The sequence below is a fragment of the Centropristis striata genome, chromosome 13 (genome assembly GCF_030273125.1).
Source record: "Centropristis striata isolate RG_2023a ecotype Rhode Island chromosome 13, C.striata_1.0, whole genome shotgun sequence".
Taxonomy (NCBI): domain Eukaryota; kingdom Metazoa; phylum Chordata; class Actinopteri; order Perciformes; family Serranidae; genus Centropristis; species Centropristis striata.
Genome location: NC_081529.1, coordinates 20,991,415 through 21,011,737, shown reverse-complemented (window position 1 = coordinate 21,011,737; position 20,323 = coordinate 20,991,415). Strand labels below are relative to the sequence as shown.

The window sequence follows — 20,323 nt, the reverse complement described above, 5'->3', positions numbered from 1 at the left end:
TATTTCAAGAAATATCCAAATCAGTTTTAGTGTAGCTAGCTACACTATAATGTCTCATAACGCTTTCTGACGAGCTACTGAGGATGCTATTTATACTCTCTTTTGCTACCAGACTCCATTGACAAAAACGTGAATTTTACTCCACAGAACACAGGGTTTGCTGGTTTACCGCTGCCTCAATCCGTTGGTTTGCTGGTTTGTTTTGTTTTTTCCTCCCTGTTTTAAATCAGGGAGGAAAGTGTCATGCCAGGTAAAACATTCTTTTTTTTTTTTTTAAAGGAGTCTGGTAGGCTTAAGTGAGCATAGATGTACAGAACTGCGCCAGTCTCCTGGCTTACAGGGCTGTCAAATGGCAATGTAAAGACGAGAAAATATTCTAAATATACGGTAAACCTTGATTTATTTGGTGGTTCTTTTTTTTTAAGTTTCTGAAATATGTTTAGCTGCTGCCACCGTATGCAGTGCTCAGTTACAGTAATTTAATAATTTTCCTCAAAAATAAGATGGATGGTTTGAATGTGTACTAAAGCTGATTCCCAATAGTTATATTATAAAACTTTAATGTTGTAGCCTGCCTACAGTAAATTATTTTATGTTCTTACTTGTATAGTGTGTAGATTTTGCCAAGGTTGTGTTGTTTCCAATCGGACCGTTACTCCCTCACCGGAAAATCATAGCTAGCAACCACAGCAGACGTTTGGAGGAGTCATAGTAGGAAAAGTTTGAAACTGATAACATTAAATACTGCCTTTACTTATTTATATTCAGTCTAGGATTACTCTTTTCACCCAAGACACTCTAAGCTAAACACACACTCCTCTTAAACCTTACAATGCTTTTCTATGTTTTAGTAGCCAGCTAGGCTAGGTCTTTGTGGTGTTTTTATATGTAACATAACATCCCAAATCAGACACTGTTCGGCTAAGATTCTATCAAAGTTTCAAATTAACTACTAATATAAATTATCATGTTATGCTTCCAATTAATTAAATGGTGTGAAACAAGTCTAACTTCTTATCTTTTGAACGTATGTTGTTTTAACCGTGTACGTTAGGCTCAGGTTTACCAGAGTCGGCAAAAGGACGCTAACGCCGGTGAATTAGTTTTTTTTTCCAGGAGAATTGTTTCTGTGTAAGCCAAATAAATATACCAATACACCCGGATCATACATCCGTCCTTCACAATAAAATACAGTACAGTAAAAATACAGACACATTTTTTAAGATCGAGAGTCGCCCAAATGTTCTTACTGCTTTCTCTCAGCAGCGTTACTTCAATAGTAATAAGACATGTAAATCTCCATGTACGCAAGTGAAATTTCATACATAGATTGTTAATATGTACAAATCAATGATACCTACACTGGTGGAGGCGATCTTATTCAAAATGCCTGGGAAACACCGGAAAGTGTGACATTGCAGATGTGACCCGATAGGGCAAATAGTACTGAACGGAGGTCAACTGGTGAAATAGTTACTATAGCTAAATGCAGTGTAATTGACAATCTACAATGGTTTGAATCATTGGGCAATGCCTTTCTATCTAGCTTAGACTATTTATATTTAATTTGGTCAACATTTCCGTCACCCTTTTGGTGGTTTGGTCTTTACATAGAAGTCTCCAGGCAGACATATGTTACTTTTTTTTGGTATTGTAAATATTTCAAGGTTTTTATTTATAATACTTGGCTTTTGCAGTACTTGCTTTTTATTTTATTTCCTCCAACAATTTTTGTTCTATGAAGAAAACCTACTTGGTAATAAACCTGAATTTTAGAGTATTTTTTCATAGCAGACTTAGCAGGAGAAACATAGGTCAAACAAATTGTTTTATGTAGGCTTATTGACATCAGTTACGACTGTACTTTTCCTGCTATGACTAGCCAAAAAAATCTGCTGTGAAAAAGTCTTATTCACAGGATAGCTTCACCTGACTTGACTACATATTTAATCAGCCCCTGTAGCTGGACACACTTGGGTGTGCAGAGCCATTAAAAGTGTCCAAGAGCATTTAGTGCCAAAATAATGTCAAAGTTTTTTTTTCTACAACTCCTATCAGCCTCAAATGCACAAGCGAGCTAATTAGCATAAATTAATCTTGGGCTGTTGACATGGTAAACATTATACCTGTTGAACATCAGTGTCACACTCAAAAATAAGTAAGAATTGCAGTATATTTAATTATTTCCAGTCAACATAACAGTTAGACGAGCATGGTATTCTGAATTAAGACTCAAGACCAGACTCCATAGAGATTTTCTCCTATTTAGAAAAAGAACAGCTCTAACTTAATAAGCTTCGAATAAAATGGGTCAACAAATGTTATAAACTGATTTTTGATTATGACATATTTATTCGTCTGTAATGCCACCCAAATGTGTGAGGTTTTTGTAGTTTTAACAGGTATGAATGGTCCTTTACTGCAGCTGCTTCACCAGCTCTTCGTCCATCTCTGTGTCTGCAGGTTTTTGCAGCTTTGTTAAACTTTCCCGGCCGACTTTCGGCTTCGGTTTGAAGTCCGCAGAGAGCATCTCCTTCTGGATCCTCTGCTCCCGCTGCCTCCTCAGCAGAGCCAGGATCTCCCTCCTCTGGTCGGCCATGGCCACGTACCGCTGCCTCTCCTCCCGTCTCTGCCGGAGAGCAGAGACGCTCGGCGGCTGCTGCGGCGGAGCGGAGTGTCTGGGCCCGGCGCTGCTGCTGCGCTGCGGCCGGGACACAGGCAGCCTCTGTCGGATGTCCGCGGACACCAGCCGGGACTCCAGCGGCGGCAGGAGGGACAGCGAGCTCCACAGCTGCCGGGCGTGGGACACGTCCTCCGGAGAGGAGCCGTCAAACACGGTAAAGAATTCACTGAGGTCCTCCTGCTCCGGAGGCTCCTGCTGGGCAGACATTATACTTTGGTCCAGAAAACTTTCAACAAGTTGAAATAATTATACAACGATAGCTAGTTTTAGCAAGTGAAGTACACTATTGTTTGGCATGATTACCATGGAAACGAGACTACTACGGCAAGGCAGCAGGCACAAGATTTAAACGTTTCGCGTAAAATTTTCACACCAAAAGTATACCGGGGTTATTGGTTCTTCTTGTTTTTAGGCTAGATGTTCACTTAAATGCATCTGTGTATTATAGTTGTGCTTAATTAAGCCCAGCTTTAGGGTACTCCAGGACTTATTCATAGGCATAAAAAAAAGTCTCCTTATACACTGAGAAATATATATATTTTTTAGGGTGAGGTTAATTTTTAAAAAAGAGTTTACAGCTCAAGCATACAAAATATCAGTTCTGTCACAGTACATTATAAAGAGAGAGTAAAATAGGGTTTATTCTCTAGCATTTTATCTAAAATTAATGTAATATAATTCTTTCCATGTGAATCAAAGTACTAACACAACAATGTAAAGATGCACGAATATAGAAGTATCAAAAATAAAACCCTTTAATATGTGTAGAAAAACTCCCACATCCAAGTTTGAGCAACATAATTTAGTTAAAGTAGCAAAAGTATGATCCAGTATGCAGAATGTACCTCTTCAGAAATAGCTTATTTTATGTAGTTATATATATATATATATATATATATATATATATTTGGATTATAATTATTGATACATTAATCATCATATTAATGTTGCAGTTGGTAAAGCTGGAGCTCATTTAAATGACTTTACACTTCTGGTTCGTTTTTCAATAATATATCATAATGATGATAATAAGATAATTGTGTTTTATATTGATAAAATGTGGAGTAAAATGTACGTTATACTTCTACTCCACTACATCTCAGTGGTAAATAAAGTAGCATGAAGTTGAAATATGAATTAAAGTACACGTTCCTCAGAAGTAAGTTGAAATTAACCACTCCACATCAGTGCATAAACTCCAAGCTTTTATTTTGAAGGCAGAACAGTTAAAAACTCTCCTTTCGCTGTGATTGGCTGGATGGATGTCCCTGGTGGCTGCTGCCAACTTTGGAAAGGAGGAGGGTTGCACACGCTGCTCCACCCCCAGGTGTCGCGGGCCTGTTTAAATAGTGTGCAGGGAGGAAGGACCACACCATCATCATCATCAGTTCATTTACCTGACATGATGCTCTCATTCTCCTGGAGTTGAGCCTCCATCCTGCACTGAGGGCTGAACCACTGCGCAGTGAGTATTAACCCTGTCTTTATTTATTTCTTTTATCCATTTTATATAAACATTTTAACACAGGTAGGGTTGATTATTAATATCACTTAATTTCAAGGATTTATGCTGAAATTACCTTTTTAGTGAGTTAAAAATGCTTTTAATATTAAATTAAATGTGCAAAAGTAGCTTTTTAATCACTAAAGTCATGTTTTTGCAATTTTTAGAGCAATAACTGTTGTTTTAGGGTGATAAATGCACACTGTGAATTAAGTATAGCTGCAGGAATTGATTAGGGTTGTGATAAAAAATGTGCCAGGATGATGTTTGAATGAATGGAGTGATTTAAAGCATCACATTTCTGATTTTTAAAAATGTGAGAAATGTTCATTAGAGATGCTGCATATTGTTTCCTGCTCACATTCCTGCTCTGTTTTGCGTGTGTGCCCGGTGGCCACACATGGATGCTCCTTGTGACATGTCACCATTTTGGTGTAAACGGTAAGCTTGGCTGGACACATAAAGGAGCTGCACCTTATAAGGTAGTATGCCTGCTAAGTCCCTAGCATCCCTCTTTGGGCTACCGAAGCTACCAGGAGCAAAGGGGTTAGCCAAACATGGGCATTCCAGCATGGCAGCTCAGTTGTTTGATTATAGGGGTTATCTGTGTGCTGCTTTTCATGTTTTATTGCCTGCTGTTCAATGGGAGGTCAAAGCAGCCTTGTGACCTGCACGAAGAGGCAGAGAAGAGGATAAGTGAGTAAGTAGCTCATTGCAAAGCTGTAGGGAAATGTTCTGAGGCTGATATCTGCACTAATCTGTCACTAAATGTAAATGATCTGAGTGACAGTCGGCAGCAGAAGGAAGAAAAACGTGAGCTAATGTGTTTTATTGATGCCTGATTGTCTTCTGTGTGGTCATGCCAGCTGTTTGAATACCTGCATGGTTACTTTTATCCTCCTCTGCTGGATCTTATGTTCAAGTTTGACCTTCACATCCAAAGTGGTTTTAGTGTTTAATCATAATGTGATTGTTTGGGGTCATTTCTTTACTGTATATTTTGTTTTCGTTAGTCAAAGCTAATCAACGCAGGATATTTTTCTCTTAAAAGGTAATAACTAAAGTTATTTTTTCCTCCAGAATTTCACTTAAATTGTTGCTTATTTTTGCATAAATATTACAGAGAAATAACAAAAATCTGGAAGCAAAGGTCAAAGTTTTTTATTTAACTTTTATTTTAAAGTTCACTTTCTATGGCACTTTAGGCCCTCAAGACTTTTCACAAGACTTTTGCTGTTCGAAATCATATCTTTACATAATATTTATACGACTGAGAATTGGATTTTGTGTACAAGGAAAAATGGCCAGATGTCATTCTACGTTTTGAGTATTTCTGAGTAACTGCCCAGAATGATTGTGGCTCTCCAGACTGTACAAATACAGGGATTTTTTTTAGCCAGGTTAAACCAGGCTAAACATGGTTAATATGCTTGGATTTGCTGCAACGTTTTTGAAGATATGGGAGCTGCTGTACTGGTCAGATGTTCTGCTGTCAGTCATGTGATGGGCAGGTTTTAAACCAGGCTAAACACAGTTAATTTGCCATTTTATTTTTGTCATAGCAAGTAACCCTTTAGATTCCCAATGTGTTTGGAAAGTTTCTGCAATGTTTTTTAAGGATGTGAGAGCTGTTGGCCGGCTCACATCGTTTTCTTTGGCGGCCTCTGTGGTCATAAGAGGTAACTGCAGGTATCTTACTTCCCAGACATCCAAACTTAGTGTGATTTTTCTAAAAGGTTAGAATAAAAATAAATAATTAAATAAATAAATATTTTTTAAAAAGCAAAAAAGAAGTACAATAAAATATATTTGTTATTCATGCATTTAATTATTAAATATTTAAAACAATAAAATAAAATAAAAACAAATAATACAAGATAAAAGGTAGACTATAAAATAGATTAAATTAAAAATGAAGACAAATAAAATCAATAGTATGATAATAATAAGAAGAAGAAGAAGAAGAAGAAGAAAAAATAACATAAGATAAAATTGGGCAAAACAATTGCAACATAAAATACAGTGACTAAGATATTATAAAAAGTGTCTATAAACTTAATCAAATACCTGGCAAAATATGTATGTTTATTTAAAAAAAAAAAAACATTTAAAATATATTATTATATAAAATGTTTTAAATGCAGCAGATTTAAAAGAATTAAGAAATGTAAAGATATAAAAACATGGAGGTTAATGAGGAATTAATACAATAATGACTTAAAGAAATAGTTTGGTATTTTTGGAAATACGCTTTTTTTCCCCGCAGAGTTAATGGAGAAGATTGAATGGTGAATATGAAGCTATTACCTGCAGCCAATTAGCTTAGCTTAGCATAAAGACTGGAAACAAGGGGAAACTGCTATCCTGCCAGTTTAAAGCTCACTGATTTGCATGTTGTATCTTGTTTGTTTAAAATTAATAAAACCAGAATTCAGTGTGTCATAGTTCACAGTTTGTTTGATTTGTGCCGTCAGCAGGCCAGACGTCAAACCGAGGTCAGAGGTCAACCCGACTCCCATCGTCCCAGCAAAGGCCGACCCAGTCCCCAGTGACCATCCAGACGTCAGCTTCACCTGCACCACCTCTGAATCTGAACCACCAGCAATCCATTTAGCACCTCAGATCGACTCTGCCCCTAACGGTGACACGTCCGACATGGCTGACCCGGCCGGTGACGACACCAAGTACCTCGCCCTGGATAATGACTTCCGCAACAGCGGGCTGGCCCAAGCCGACTGGGCGGCCAAGAAGATGGTGTGGATACCGTCGGAGAGGGAGGGCTTCGAGGCCGCCAGCCTAAAGGAGGAGAAGGGGGACGAGGTAATACACGCCATGATGATGTCACAACGGACTATCTGCTGCTGTAGTCACATGACTTCTTAACCTTAACCTTTTAATAGTCCTCCTGAATTTATTTCTTCCATAACAGATGAACAATGACAGTAAAAGTGCACAAATATTTGTCTCCATTCAAGTGAATTAATGGACAAAAATTAACAAATAACCTTTAAAACAACCAGAAGAAGTTTGGTTTTCAAGATGCAGATTTATAAATACAGTCATGGAAAAAAATATTAGACCACCCTTTTTCTTCAATTTATTGTTCATTTTAATGCCTGGTACAACTAAAGGTACATTTGTTTGGACAAATATAATGATAACAACAAAAAATAGCTGATAAGAGTTTAATTTAAGAGCTGATATCTAGCCATTTTCCATGGTTTTCTTGATAATAACCAAAATCATCACTAAGAAAATCATGGGGAATGTCTAGATATCAGCTCTTAAATTAAACTCTTATGAGCTTTTCATTATATTTGCCCAAACAAATGTACCTTTAGTTGTACCAGGCTTTAGAATGAACAAGAAATTGAAGAAAAGGGGTGGTCTAATCATTTTTAACATGACTGTAGACACCCAAAACAGGCAACATTTATAAAAAACTGTTATCTTATTCCAGGCAGAATTTAAATTTTGGTCTTTGTTAGCGTTAGTAACAAGTTCCGTCTCTTCCTTTGTCTTTTTTATCTGTTCGTACAAAGTAAGTAGTTAGTTAATCTGTCACCAAGGTTTTCAAAAACTGTCTCTACATTTACAGGTTCATCTCAATAAATTAGAATATCAGAGAAAAGTTTATTTATGTCATTAATTCAATTCAAAAAGTGGAAATAACACATTATATAGATCAATTACACACAGAATGAAACATTTCATTTATTTATTTCTTCTAATTATAATAATGATGCTTACATTTTATTTTAAAATTCACTGTCTCCAATTTTTTTTTGTAATATTACAAAAGATCAATTGTAAAAAGTATGTTAAATACGGAAATGTTGGCCTCTGAAAAGTATGTCCATCTATATGACTCAACACTTGGTTGGGGCTGTTTGACTTGAACTACTGGAAATGGACTTTTCCATGATATTCTAATGTATTGAGATGCACCTGTAGAAACTATAGAGCTGCCTGCCAGTCACTACATATTTGGTAAATGAAGTTCTAAGCTTTATGACAGAGTGTGTTTGTGGTTGCAGGTGGTGGTGCAGCTCTCTAACGGCCAGAAAATCACGGTGAACAAAGACGACATCCAGAAGATGAACCCGCCCAAGTTCAGCAAGGTGGAGGACATGGCCGCCCTCACCTTCCTCAACGAGGCCTCCGTCCTGCAAAACCTTCGGGAGAGATACTTCTCCAGCCTCATCTATGTGAGCACACACACACACACACACACATGCACACACACACACACACACACACACACACACAAAGAGCACCCTCACAGAATGCATTGCTTAGCTCCTAACTTGTCACAAAAAAATTATGTACAGACAATAATAAAACATGATATCACAAAATTATACAGAAAAAAAATTCCTTCGTCCTTGTGAAGAATAAGGGAAATAAAAATAACAATGGGGGAATCTGAGTGAGGAACAGTGAGTGCAAGGCAGGCTGTAGTCAATAAATAAAACAAAACGTTGAATAAAATACGCTTTTCAATATGTGTGAATCCTGCAACCATGTCAAGTCCTTGAGCAGACAGTCGTAAATGTTAAAAAATATTTAAAAAAAATATAGTGCACTATAAACCCTCAGGTTTCTTTTTAAATTGAATTTATGTGCAATATTCTCCGTGCAATGCTACATCTTCAACTGCTGTCTCTGTCTACATCATATATTATGATCCTTTCCTTTTGTTTAAATTGTTTATACTTATTTATATTTTTTACTTGTTTAATTGCTAATACCTTTGTTATATTTCTAGTTGATACTGCTTGTTTACTATGTATTGTTATTTTTATTGGAGCTCCTCTCTATCTTGCTGTCTACTTTGCTGCTGTAATACTGGAAATTTCCCCTTTGTGGGCCTAATAAAGGAAATCTTAATCTTAATATAAGGCTGATGGGTCTAGCGGTATGCAGGATTAGCTGCAGACCTTAAATATTAAGGCGGATGGGTCTCATGCAAAAGTCCTTTTCCAAAAAATAAATAACTTTTTGTTAGAAAATATTGATTTTTTTTTACATTGTTATATGTCAATCTGGTGCGCTCTGAGGTTACTAAGAAAATATTTCTTACATGAAACAATCCACTTCAATGCTGTTTTCAACTTTCGTGCCAATTGTGTGACATGCATCACTGCACAGGTCACTGATAGTTTTGGTAGGTAGGTAGTTTAGTTTTCTTTTGATTATGTTGTGGGCCAGACTGAGATGGTCCACGGCCCTAATTTGCCTGTGTGTGATCTAAACCTAGCTGTTTTACGACAAAAACAACATGCTGCGAACTAATCACACTGCAAAAGCTTTGTAGGAAATCCTAAATCATATAAGAAAAAGAGAGAGAGAGAGACAATAATGATGATTAATGAACACAAGAGGAAAAATAAAGCTGCACAGCCTGAATTACAGATAAAAGGTTGTCTTATTATCAAAGCAATGCACCTACAATGTCACAATGACCCCGTGGAAGTTACATACTCCAGAAAACTGCATCCCCTCATTATTTCTCAACGTTATTCTAAGTGTTTTAAATGAAATATCTGAGCTGTGGATGAGTCAATGAAAAACAGAACTAAAATAAAAACCAAAGATATCAAGAAACTAAAAATGATGCACATTTCCAATACATCACATTCATTTTATCTCTGTGTTCTTTCTGCACACCAAATCATCAGGATTAATGTGAAATAATGAAGGTTAAATGAAAATTAAATGGCTGTGTCTGTGGAAAAAGAAAGAACAGAAGTTCTTCATACGCTGACATATAACTAAATATACCGTAGATTTAGACTGAAGGACCTAAACTTGAATCTGACATGTATGCTTAAATAAATTTGAATGATAAGGACTAGACGGAAGCTGGAGTGAAGGTCGGCGGGCCACAGAGCGGACGCTGGGCTCGTCTCTCAGGTGGAGAAGTCCTTGTTTAGGGACTGTGTGCCGACACTCTGCTCGCTGCATTGACTCAGGATGTACCGGGAGGATCAACAGCTTATGTTTTTATTTTTTCAGTCAGTCTTACAAAGTCTAATAAGGTACGGGATGTAAAATTAAAATCCACGCTGATGCATCTTTGTACAGAGCTGCAGTCCCTCCGCTCCATATATGAGCAGGAAGTCTCCCAGCTGCCAAAAAATGCTCATCTGAACTCTCGATATGAGCTGCGACCCTCCTGGTCCCACAATGTAACATAAATAGATAATTTATAGCAACCTAAATATAAGTTTCTAAATAAAAATGAGCTGCCAGGTTTATCAAACTCAAATTTCAAACAATAAAGTGATGTTTTTTGTATATTACAGTTTGAGAGGCTGGGTATATGTGCATTTAAGTTTCTTTTTTTTTTACAGTGCTAGTTCTTAGAAATAAATGAACTAGTATAGATTGCATTAATTACTTTGATCTAGAGCTGCGTCTTACTAGTGTTTTCATTATCAGTTGATCTGCAGATCAGTTCGGTGTAGAGAATGTGAAAAAATAGTGAAAAATGTCAAGCTAAAATTTAAAAAAGGCCAGTTTTTGCTGTGCAAAACCCACAATTATTCAGTTTATTATCACATAACACAAATAAAAGCAGCAATATGTTAGATTCGGAAGCCTGGAACCACTTGATGTGGCCTAAATTATTTATTTTATTGTCCAAAAAAGTTGCTGTAATCAACAATTAAATGTTTTAGCTCCACTGTGATTACAAGATTACAAATTCCAGGAGGGGTTAATTAAAACATCTGTAAATGTCTTTTCAACCACAGACACAGGAATTAAAAAAATGTATTCTACGTCTAATATCCTCTCTTGGTATGTTTATTTCCATAAACAAGCTCTAATGTGATGCTTTTGATGCATTCTGGGACCTTATTTAGATTTTAAGTACAAAAACATTGATTATTTAATTGTGTAAGAAACCGACACCAGTGCACCTGAAGTTTAGCAGGTTTCATCAACACCATCTACAAAATCACCTCTCTCTCCCTCTCTCTCTCCCTCTCTCTCTCTCTCTCTCTCTCTCTCTCGCCTCAATTCTTGACAATTAATTACACAAGTAGTTTATTATGGATCATTTAAAGTAAACAAACGAAACGAAGCAAACGAAACCAAATGGCACCAGGAGAGACAGAGAATCCCTGTTAAAGATTTTGTATTTTTAAGGGTGTGTTTTGTGATTCTCCATAGATAAAATTGAATTGAATTACATGAAAAGGTGAAGGGCTGAGTTATCTTTTACCAGGACAAGAGAACGAGTCTTGAGGTAATTTATATGAACTTAGTCTACTACTACAGTTCAACCAGTCCTGCAAATCATTGAATTTAGAGGAGAGCATTCCAGGAGAATCTGTGAATATGTACATATGAACTCTCAAATGTATGTTGCTTTGGATAAAATCTCCTCCTAAATGACATTGTAGAACTGAAGAATATTTAAAGGAGAATGTGTTCAGGAACAAACCAAATGAATGACTGTAATAAATAAGTAGTAAAGGTGGGAATCACCAGAGGCTCCATGATACGATTTGATTGCCATTTTAAGCATTTTGTGATATGGTGAGTATTGTGAAACAATATATTTAACTGTTTAACTGCATTTTGTGTCCACAAATTAAATTCAATCAAGAATTGTTTTGTCAAATAAGAGAACATTCTCGGTCTATTCATCTCACTTCAGTCTTTTTATTTCTCCACAATGAGAGTCAAACCCACAGACTGACCAACAAAGCATTCAGTCAAACTGAACTGAACTGACATCAAACATGTATGGACGATAACAATTGCAGCATTTTCTCAAACTTTCCTCAACTTTAAGTTCAACTTTAAGAGAACTGCTCTGAATTTTTTTGGATGAAACATTAAAAAGCCAAACTTTGCAGCGTTATTTTGATAACTCCGCAACATGATATCCTGATCCACACGTGCCTAAAGATTCCTTAGATCTTCTAGTTTCATATGATACCAGTATCTCCAGTATATTCCTAAAAAAAAAAAAAAACGGCAAAAATACTGACGGCCCACCGGAACGATTAAATCGATATAATATTGCCAGACAAAATATTACGATACTACGCTGTATCAATTTTTTCCCCCACCTCTACTGTAAAGTTGTTCTGACGAGGTGATTTCTTCTCCCACAGACGTACTCAGGCCTCTTCTGTGTGGTGGTGAACCCCTACAAGATGTTGCCCATCTACTCTGAGAAGATCATCGAGATGTACAAGGGCAAGAAACGCCACGAGGTGCCGCCGCACATCTACTCCATCACAGACAACGCCTACAGGAACATGATGCAAGGTAACTTCGAGTGACACAGCTTTTTTCAATCATTCATTGTCCTTTAACCACCATCCTTTGACCATTTAACCATTTTACCGCCAATCAAGTTGGTTTGATCAGATCACATGACTTCTTCACACTGGAAAACCTTCAGCTGCGTGTTTCCTGCCGTCAGCTTCCCTCTAAAGTTCTGGTTTGAAACTCCAGTTTGTGTTTGATGATGATGATCGGCCAAGTAAAACTGGAGATAAGGTCAAATTTATTTAGTATAAATAAAAAAAGTTGTTCTCCTCATTTTACCATTCATATGTTATATTTATAACCAACTATTAAAATTCTTCACTGAGCATGATGGTGTTTTACAAAGTACAAAAAACATAATTTTCAAAATCAGATTTTATGTTTTTTTGTGTGTTTTATAGGATCAAAATTAGGGATGGGAATGATTAACTGATGATCGATTAATGGTCGTTAAGAATTTGTCGATCACATGGAATTTTTAATCGATCTGTGTATTTTTTTATTTGATCTTGACTGCGTATCAATATCACTGCACTAAAACACGGCCAGTTGTTCAGTTCTGCAGCCGTACGTCAATAAGCCAATGAGCTGAGACTTAAGTTGGATAAAGCTACAGTTTGCAAACTGAACGTTGCAATAACAATTATAAAACACACAGAAATACAAGGGTATTAATTGGAGCAAAACTAGCTTACTGTATCAAACCTTGCTCAAACCTTGATCAGTTTAATTTGATCCAAAACCTATTTAAACACATTTAATATATGATAATAATCATAATCTATTATTAGATTACTGTGAAAACTAACCTCATGTCTCTATGGGAGCTAAAACATAAAACATTGAACTCCTTGACGTTATCTTTAATCTCAGTCGATTCAGTTTTACGATCGACAGGATCAAGTCTCTTTATTCGTCCTTTCAAAATAAAAGCATCCACTATCAAAACAGGCTTTTACATAGTACTGTATATCTTTTATTTTGCCCATGTAAACATGCAGCGATTAATTGATCGTTAACGTTATAGATAACCACGTTGGCAGGTTTCTTCCAAACGCCCATCCCCAATCAAAATGTTGATCCAGTAAGGATTTCACAACCCAAAGTTTAGTCCATTTCAATCGAACGCTGGTGATTAAATCCTTGTTCAGGTTTATTTGGTTGCTTGTGAACGCCCCAGTCGTACTCTGGTTTGGTCCCAGACCTCCTGTGAGAGGGTCTCTAGTGCGGTTTGATTTACTGTGAACATAATCCAACCAGAATCCGACCTAATTAAAGGAAATGAACCAAAATGCTAATTTGTCATTGCAGAATTATCAACATGTTGCTCAGAATAACTGAATATTTGCCTTGGTGTTAGCAGTAGATGGTGGTAGGAGCATCAAGGCTCTCCTTCTCTGATTCTACAGCTGATTGAAGCACATCGTCTGTGGAAATAATGGATCAGCACGTCTCAACAGGAGCTCCTTCTGACCGTTTCTCTCCACATTAGTTTGGTGAACACCAGAGCAGATTACGGTCCCTAGAATCAAACGGACTTAGTTTGCGCTCGGCTCCGTGTTGCTTTGTTTATTTCCCTGTTTACATTTTTCACCGCCAACTTTTCAACCAATAAGAAATAATAGTGTGAGTGGATTTGTCCTCTTACATTTCGGCACTGTGAAAGAAACCAGACTAAACACAAAACAACCAAATGTGTCAATTTCACTCTGATTGGGATGATCAAACAGACTGGGGTTATGAAAACGTCCTAAATCAAAGTGAAATAATAATTACCAGGTCTAATAGTTGAGGTTGTGCTGAAAAAAATTATTCCAACATGTCATGGTAAACATTTTTTAAAGTTTATATACAGGCAAATGAAAGGGTTCAAGTAGCCCAAAACTCCGCAGGGTTTACTTTTAACCTGAGCAGGGACCCCCAGAGAGAGATCATGCAAACTCCACACAGAAGGGCCTTGAGCCTAATTCAAACCCATGACCCTTTTCTCTTGTAGAAAGTAAATAGTTCCTAGATCAAACTGCTTGAAACAAGGTCTGTGGATTAACCGGAGTAAGTGGTTTTGAGTAGCGAGCTTGTGACCGGAGGGTTGGTGGTTCAATCCCCAGACCGGCAGGATAGATCTGAGCAGGGAAAGTGAATACCAGCACTGAGGGGGCAGCAGATAAGTGCTTAGTAAGATAAGAACTTTGTTGTAGTTGGTAGCTTCCAGGTGTGAATGTGATCCTGGAAAGTAGCATTGCATCTCAGAAAATCCCAAAAAAACACTGAGGAAAAATATGTATCTTGGTTTTGGAGGGAACATTAAAAGGATGATACATTCACATCTATAAACACAAACCTCTGCACATATTACCTCATGACAGTGTGTTTTGTTGAGTGATTCTGCTGAATCTGTTTCAACAACCGGAAACAGCGTGAACAAAGAGTTAAAGGGACACCAGAGGTTGTGTCTGTGTGTGTGGTCAGTATGTTGTTGTTTTGCTTTTGAGGTTTGAGAGGTTTGGTGGTCGGTAGGTGAATAGTTTAGGAGGTTTGGTGTGTGAGTTTGCTCCTTGTTGAGGCTGCTATGATGGTGAAGAAACAGGAGAACAATAGAGAAGAATTATACATGTAAAATACACACAATACATGTTTAAAAATGCTGATTTATACGCGTCAAAGTTCAGTTTGTACTTTCATTCTGCACATAAATGAAAGTTGCAAACTAAAAGTATCACAGTGGCAGCAAGCAGCCCCGACTGAAGCCTCAGAGCGGCCGTCTGCTCTCCGGATGGTCCACTGGACCAAAACAGCTCCTCAGGTAAGAGGAAAAATATGAATTTTTGTCTTAAAGTGAACTTGGTTGTGTCCGCATTTATAAACACAAACCTCTGCACATATTGTGTGTTTGCTGAGTGACAGATCTACTGTTGTAACGTTCCCGTCTACAGACCGGGAATCCTGTTTCTATGACTAGAAGTCTTGTGAAGAACGAGTTAAAGGGACGCCTGAGGTTGTGCAGTCTGCTTTTAATGGTTTTGCTGTAGAGTTTAGAGAGGTTTGGGGCTCGGTAGGTGAATAGTTTTGATGGTTTTGTGTGTGAGTTTGCCCCCATTGGAGGCTGTTATGATGAAGAAACAGGGGAACAATGCAAAGAATACACGTGTAAAAATGCTGATTTGGTGGCAAATACTTACTCCATTCTGCACATAAATGAAAGTTGCAAACTAAAAGTAGTAAGTAAAAGTTGCTGAAGCCTCAGAGCGTGCCGTCTGCTCTCCGGATGGTCCGCTGGTGACCTCAGACCAACTCCGTACTTTCCATTCAGCCCCAGGATGGCCATACATGGAGCAGGCAGACGGAGATTACAGCGATGGAGCCCCGCATCCACCTGCTATTTTTAGATGATATGAGTGATGGAGGCTAATCTCCCTCTGAACGAGAATCTCAGAGCTGTTTGCTCTCGTGTCCGAGTGGAGCGGCGGCCGCCTCAGAGTTCATGTTTGGTGTGTTCAGCTTGGCTTCAACTAATGAGTTCAGCTCAGTCAACATTTCACATTATTCCCCCCTTTTAACATCCCTCCCTCCCTCTCTCTCTCTCTCTCTCTCTCTCTCTCTCTCTCTCTCTCGCTCTCTCTCTCTCTCTCTGTCCTCGCTCTCTTTCTCCACAGACCGTGAGGATCAGTCTATTCTCTGCACGTGAGTTGAAACAGACAAAACTTCACCATTTTCCATCACAGTCTACCATGCATGTTAACACACATACACCCACAAACACACACACACACACACACACACACACACACACACACCCCTCTACCTGAAGACTCAAACCAAGTGTTGATTAACTGTTGGATTTTGTCCCCAAAAGTGTCAATGTGACTAAACCTTGCATAGATTAATGCTCAGATTTATGTAAAGCTGCAACTTACTGTTACAAACATTATAAATTATCAATAATAATAATCAGTTCTTTGATAGATATGATGCATGTATTAACATTGTACATTTTTCAGCTGAAATGAAAGTAGAACCTTTTTTTGTGGATTATGCATTGATGATTTTGCACCAATATTACAAAGGTCCTAAGAAGGCTGATATTTTTAAGTCATTATACATTATATATACATTGTAGTACATTGTCAACCAACTATGGAAATTTAAAAAATTAGTAAATAAATATCTAAATAGACCACTGCAGCTCCCTACTGACCCTTCTTCCTGCATGCACTTTCAAGCCTCTGCAGGTCAGCTCCCTGCACTGGTTCCCAGCTGCATCTAATTAAAAAACACTGACACTCGCTTTCAAAACAGCATTTAAAACAGCTTCCACCTTCCTGAACTCCTGCATCATGTCCACACACCTGCTCATCACACTGTCCTGCAGCTACAGGGCCCTATGCTACATCCTGTCTCCTGTTTTTAACTCCCTCTTCTCTCCAATATGCCCTCTGTTATCCTTTCTGTTTCTCAGAGGAGAGTCTGGAGCCGGGAAGACAGAAAACACCAAGAAGGTGATTCAGTACCTAGCTGTGGTCGCCTCCTCGCACAAAGGCAAGAAGGACGCCAACCCTGTGAGTAGAAACGTCTTCATTCAGTTCTTTATTTGCATTTTTACGACTGCATGCAACAAACTATTTAATCGTTTTAACATGATAACATACATTACCTCTAATGTGCAATATCTGTAAAATGCAAAGCAGTCTCAGGAAAACAAACTGCTCCTCCTCTTCCTCCTCCTCCTCTTCTTCCTCCTCCTCCTCCTCCTCTTCTTCTTTCTACTCCTCCTCCTCCTCCTCCTCCTCCTCCTCCTCCTCCTCTTCCTCATCTTCTTCCTCCTCCTCCTCCTCTTCTTCTTCCTCCTCCTTCTTCTCCTCTTTCTCCTCCTCCTCTTCATCCTCCTCTTCTTCTTCCTCCTCTGCTCCTCCTCCACCTCCGCTCCCTCCTGCTCCTCCTTTTCCTCCTCCTTCTCGTCCTCCTCTTCCCACTCTTCCTCTCTTCTCCTCCTCCTAGTCCTCTTCTTCTTCCTCCTCTTCTTCCTCCTCCTTCTAATGTCTGATCTTATTTTAAAAGAAAAATCTGAGAAAAAGTTAATAAAAATAAAAAAACATGCAGGTGAGGTAGAAACCCACCATGGGCTTATCTAAGACTAATGGGAAAAACAACAACATATAAATAATTAAAATAAGAAATATTATTTAATTTTAATTTATTTAAATATAGTAATAATATTAATTATATTTAATTATTCCCCCGTGTCAGCATGGGTTCTCACAGGGTACTCAGGCTTCCTCCCACAGTACAAAAACATGCACTGAGGTTTAGTTGGTGACTCTAAATTGCCCGTAGGTGTGAATGAGAGCGTGATTGTCTGTCTCTATGTGTGCAAATATCAACATAAAAAAAGGAAACTAAATTTAAAAAATACAAATAATACACTTATTAAAGCTCCAGGGTGAGTCCGAATTTGAATATCAAAACTAAAGAATGAATAAATTAACATAAGTTGAGATCTTACTGTGCACTTTTTCTGTTACAAAATATTAAACAACATATTCTGCTGACAGGACTCTGCGGCGGTGGTGAAGGTGAGGACACGTTGTTGTTTTCTCCAGCTGCTTCTGGTGTTTCTGGGGTTTCTGATAAAAGATAAAAACATCACATGCTTTACAAGTTTCAGCTGCTGTGTAATCCAGCGGAGATCGGTCAGCGCTTTGTTTAGCCGCTCTTTACTGATGCTTGACCTCTGCTCCTGTTGCTCCGCTGCCTCTCAACGCTGTCATGTGAGGAGCTAATTCTGCTTTTTTTAAAATTACGTATGTGTTCCTGTTTGTTCCGGCAGCAGCCGCAGCAGCAGCAGGCGCAGCAGCAGCTGGCCTATGTGAGTACAAACCTCCTGCAGTTCTGCTTCAAATATAAAGTCACTCGTACATTTTATTGCATCAACTGTCCTGAGCATGTTTACTGTTAAATAAACATCATAATAATAGATATAAACACAGATATACTGTCTGTATTGTCCCTATATTTTATATTTCCTCCTTAAAATGTAATATTTTTTCTATATTTATTATTTATACTTTATATTTCCTCTTAATTGCATTTTTAATAATATTTTATATTTCTTCTTATTTAAATTTGTAATACTTTTACATTCATTCATTTTAAACTTTTTTACACTTTTTTATATTTTATTTTATATTTTTTAATACTTGAAATACTTTTTTCTTGTTTAATTGTTTTAATATTTTTTATTTCTTGTTTAAATTTCTAATACTTTTATATTTCTAATTGCTTAAATTATTAACAGTCTTTTTTATATTTCTTGTTTAAATTGAATACTGCATAATATTTTTTATGTTTAATTTGTTAATACTTTATTTCTTCTACTTTTTTATATTTCTTATTTAAATTTGTAATACTTTTATTTTTCTTCTTGTTTAAAATGTTTATACTTTATATTTCCTCTTAATTGCATTTTTAATAATATTTTATATTTCTTCTTATTTAAATCTGTAATACTTTTTTCTATTTCTTGTTTAAATGTAAAATACTTTAATATTTCTTCTTGTTTAAATATTATATAAGAAGTATAAAGTGGAATGAATTAAGTAAAGTACCTCAAACCTGTGCTTCAGTGCTTCAGTCCTCGAGGTAAAACGTGTCATAAATGGTGAGCCTGTTCTGCTGCAGGGGGAGCTGGAGAAGCAGCTGCTGCAGGCCAATCCCATCCTGGAGGCGTTCGGGAACGCCAAAACCATCAAGAACGACAACTCGTCACGATTTGTGAGTTTCTGTTAACCAGTTAATGAGCCGACCGCCAAGCACAGTTTTGATTTGAAGTCTCAGTCTCAGAGTTTCAGCAGCTGATGTGTCCTTTTGTCTGCAGGGAAAGTTCATCAAGCTCAACTTCGATGTGACCGGTTACATTGTTGGAGCCAATATTGACACCTGTATCCTCTTTGAGATCAAAATAATCAGTCTGAAATTTAAACAAACAAGGCAGAAGTGATATTTAGTTTGAGATATTGACAGAAATCCGAGCCGTTTATCTACCTAACCCTGTCGATCAGACCTGCTGGAGAAGTCTCGCTGCATCCGTCAGGCCAACACTGAGAGAGCCTTCCACATCTTCTACTACATGGTGGCCGGAGCCAAAGACAAACTGAGAGGTGAGCAGCTGCAATAAAAAACACTCCTACTTTAAGTCAGGTTAACTTCTGAGCATCCTAGTGTGCACAAGCAGGTCCTGAAGGTGTTCAGCGTAGCTCAGCATCAAGACTGTGAGCCGAGTTCAATCAAAATAAAAGGAAAAAATGCAGCTTCTAAGAACTGTTTAAATGCAGATATGATCCAAACACAGTTCTGTTTTTGTTCTACATTTGTTGTCTGTCTCTACTCTCTCAGATGTTTCTCCAGCGCTCCCAGTGCACTCTTACACTCTTCTGATTTTATTTACATTTCAAACATGTTGTGTACGTTTAAGCTTTAAGATTAAGCTTTAAATTGAGGACGAGAGAACAGGAATAGAACTCCCAGACATTTTAATTTTATTTATATTTAATACACTCACGCTCAAAAGTTTGGGCTCTCCCAAAAAATGTCTGTGTTGTTTTCCATGAAAACAAACCATTATCCATGAAATTAGTTACAAAATGAATCGAAAATGTAGTAAAGACATTGACAAGGGTAGAAATAATAATTTTAACCTGTATTAATCTCCAACTTTACCTCTAGATCCTCAACCAGCCTGAGGAAGGATAATTTTATTGTTTCTCTGTTTCCAGCTGTGCTAACATAATGCTCAGGTGTTTTAATGATCAATCAGCCTTTCAACACTATAAACATGGATTAACACAATG

The 20,323-nt window shown here is 37.5% G+C and overlaps 2 protein-coding genes across 3 annotated transcripts in view; one reads left to right on the top strand and one right to left on the bottom strand.

The window, feature by feature from the left end:
- Window positions 1–1,905: 1,905 nt before the first annotated feature.
- hoatz (HOATZ cilia and flagella associated protein) lies at window positions 1,906–2,969 on the bottom strand. The gene has a single exon (XM_059348790.1). It carries the CDS (start codon window positions 2,888–2,890, stop codon window positions 2,417–2,419), a length of 474 nt encoding a protein of 157 aa, XP_059204773.1. The 5' UTR covers window positions 2,891–2,969; the 3' UTR covers window positions 1,906–2,416.
- A 3,612-nt stretch (window positions 2,970–6,581) lies between these two features.
- Window positions 6,582–20,323, top strand: part of LOC131983237 (myosin-11-like) — a 47,964-nt gene continuing 34,222 nt past the window's right edge. Inside the window, exons 1-10 of one of the 2 annotated variants that reach the window (XM_059347924.1) lie at window positions 6,582–7,007; window positions 8,225–8,395; window positions 12,320–12,476; window positions 16,133–16,160; window positions 16,936–17,035; window positions 18,029–18,049; window positions 18,316–18,342; window positions 19,155–19,247; window positions 19,351–19,414; window positions 19,535–19,633. In XM_059347924.1, coding sequence (XP_059203907.1) covers window positions 6,843–7,007; window positions 8,225–8,395; window positions 12,320–12,476; window positions 16,133–16,160; window positions 16,936–17,035; window positions 18,029–18,049; window positions 18,316–18,342; window positions 19,155–19,247; window positions 19,351–19,414; window positions 19,535–19,633 — 925 coding nt within the window. In that variant the 5' untranslated portion in view covers window positions 6,582–6,842. Of the gene's footprint in view, window positions 7,008–8,214; window positions 8,396–12,319; window positions 12,477–16,132; window positions 16,161–16,935; window positions 17,036–18,028; window positions 18,050–18,315; window positions 18,343–19,154; window positions 19,248–19,350; window positions 19,415–19,534; window positions 19,634–20,323 lie in introns of those variants that run through there. The other variant, XM_059347925.1, reaches the window with a different exon arrangement.

Bases quoted from the DNA above. Each gene is read 5' to 3' on its own strand.
- hoatz (XM_059348790.1), bottom strand. From the start codon at position 2,890: ATGTCTGCCCAGCAGGAGCCTCCGGAGCAGGAGGACCTCAGTGAATTC.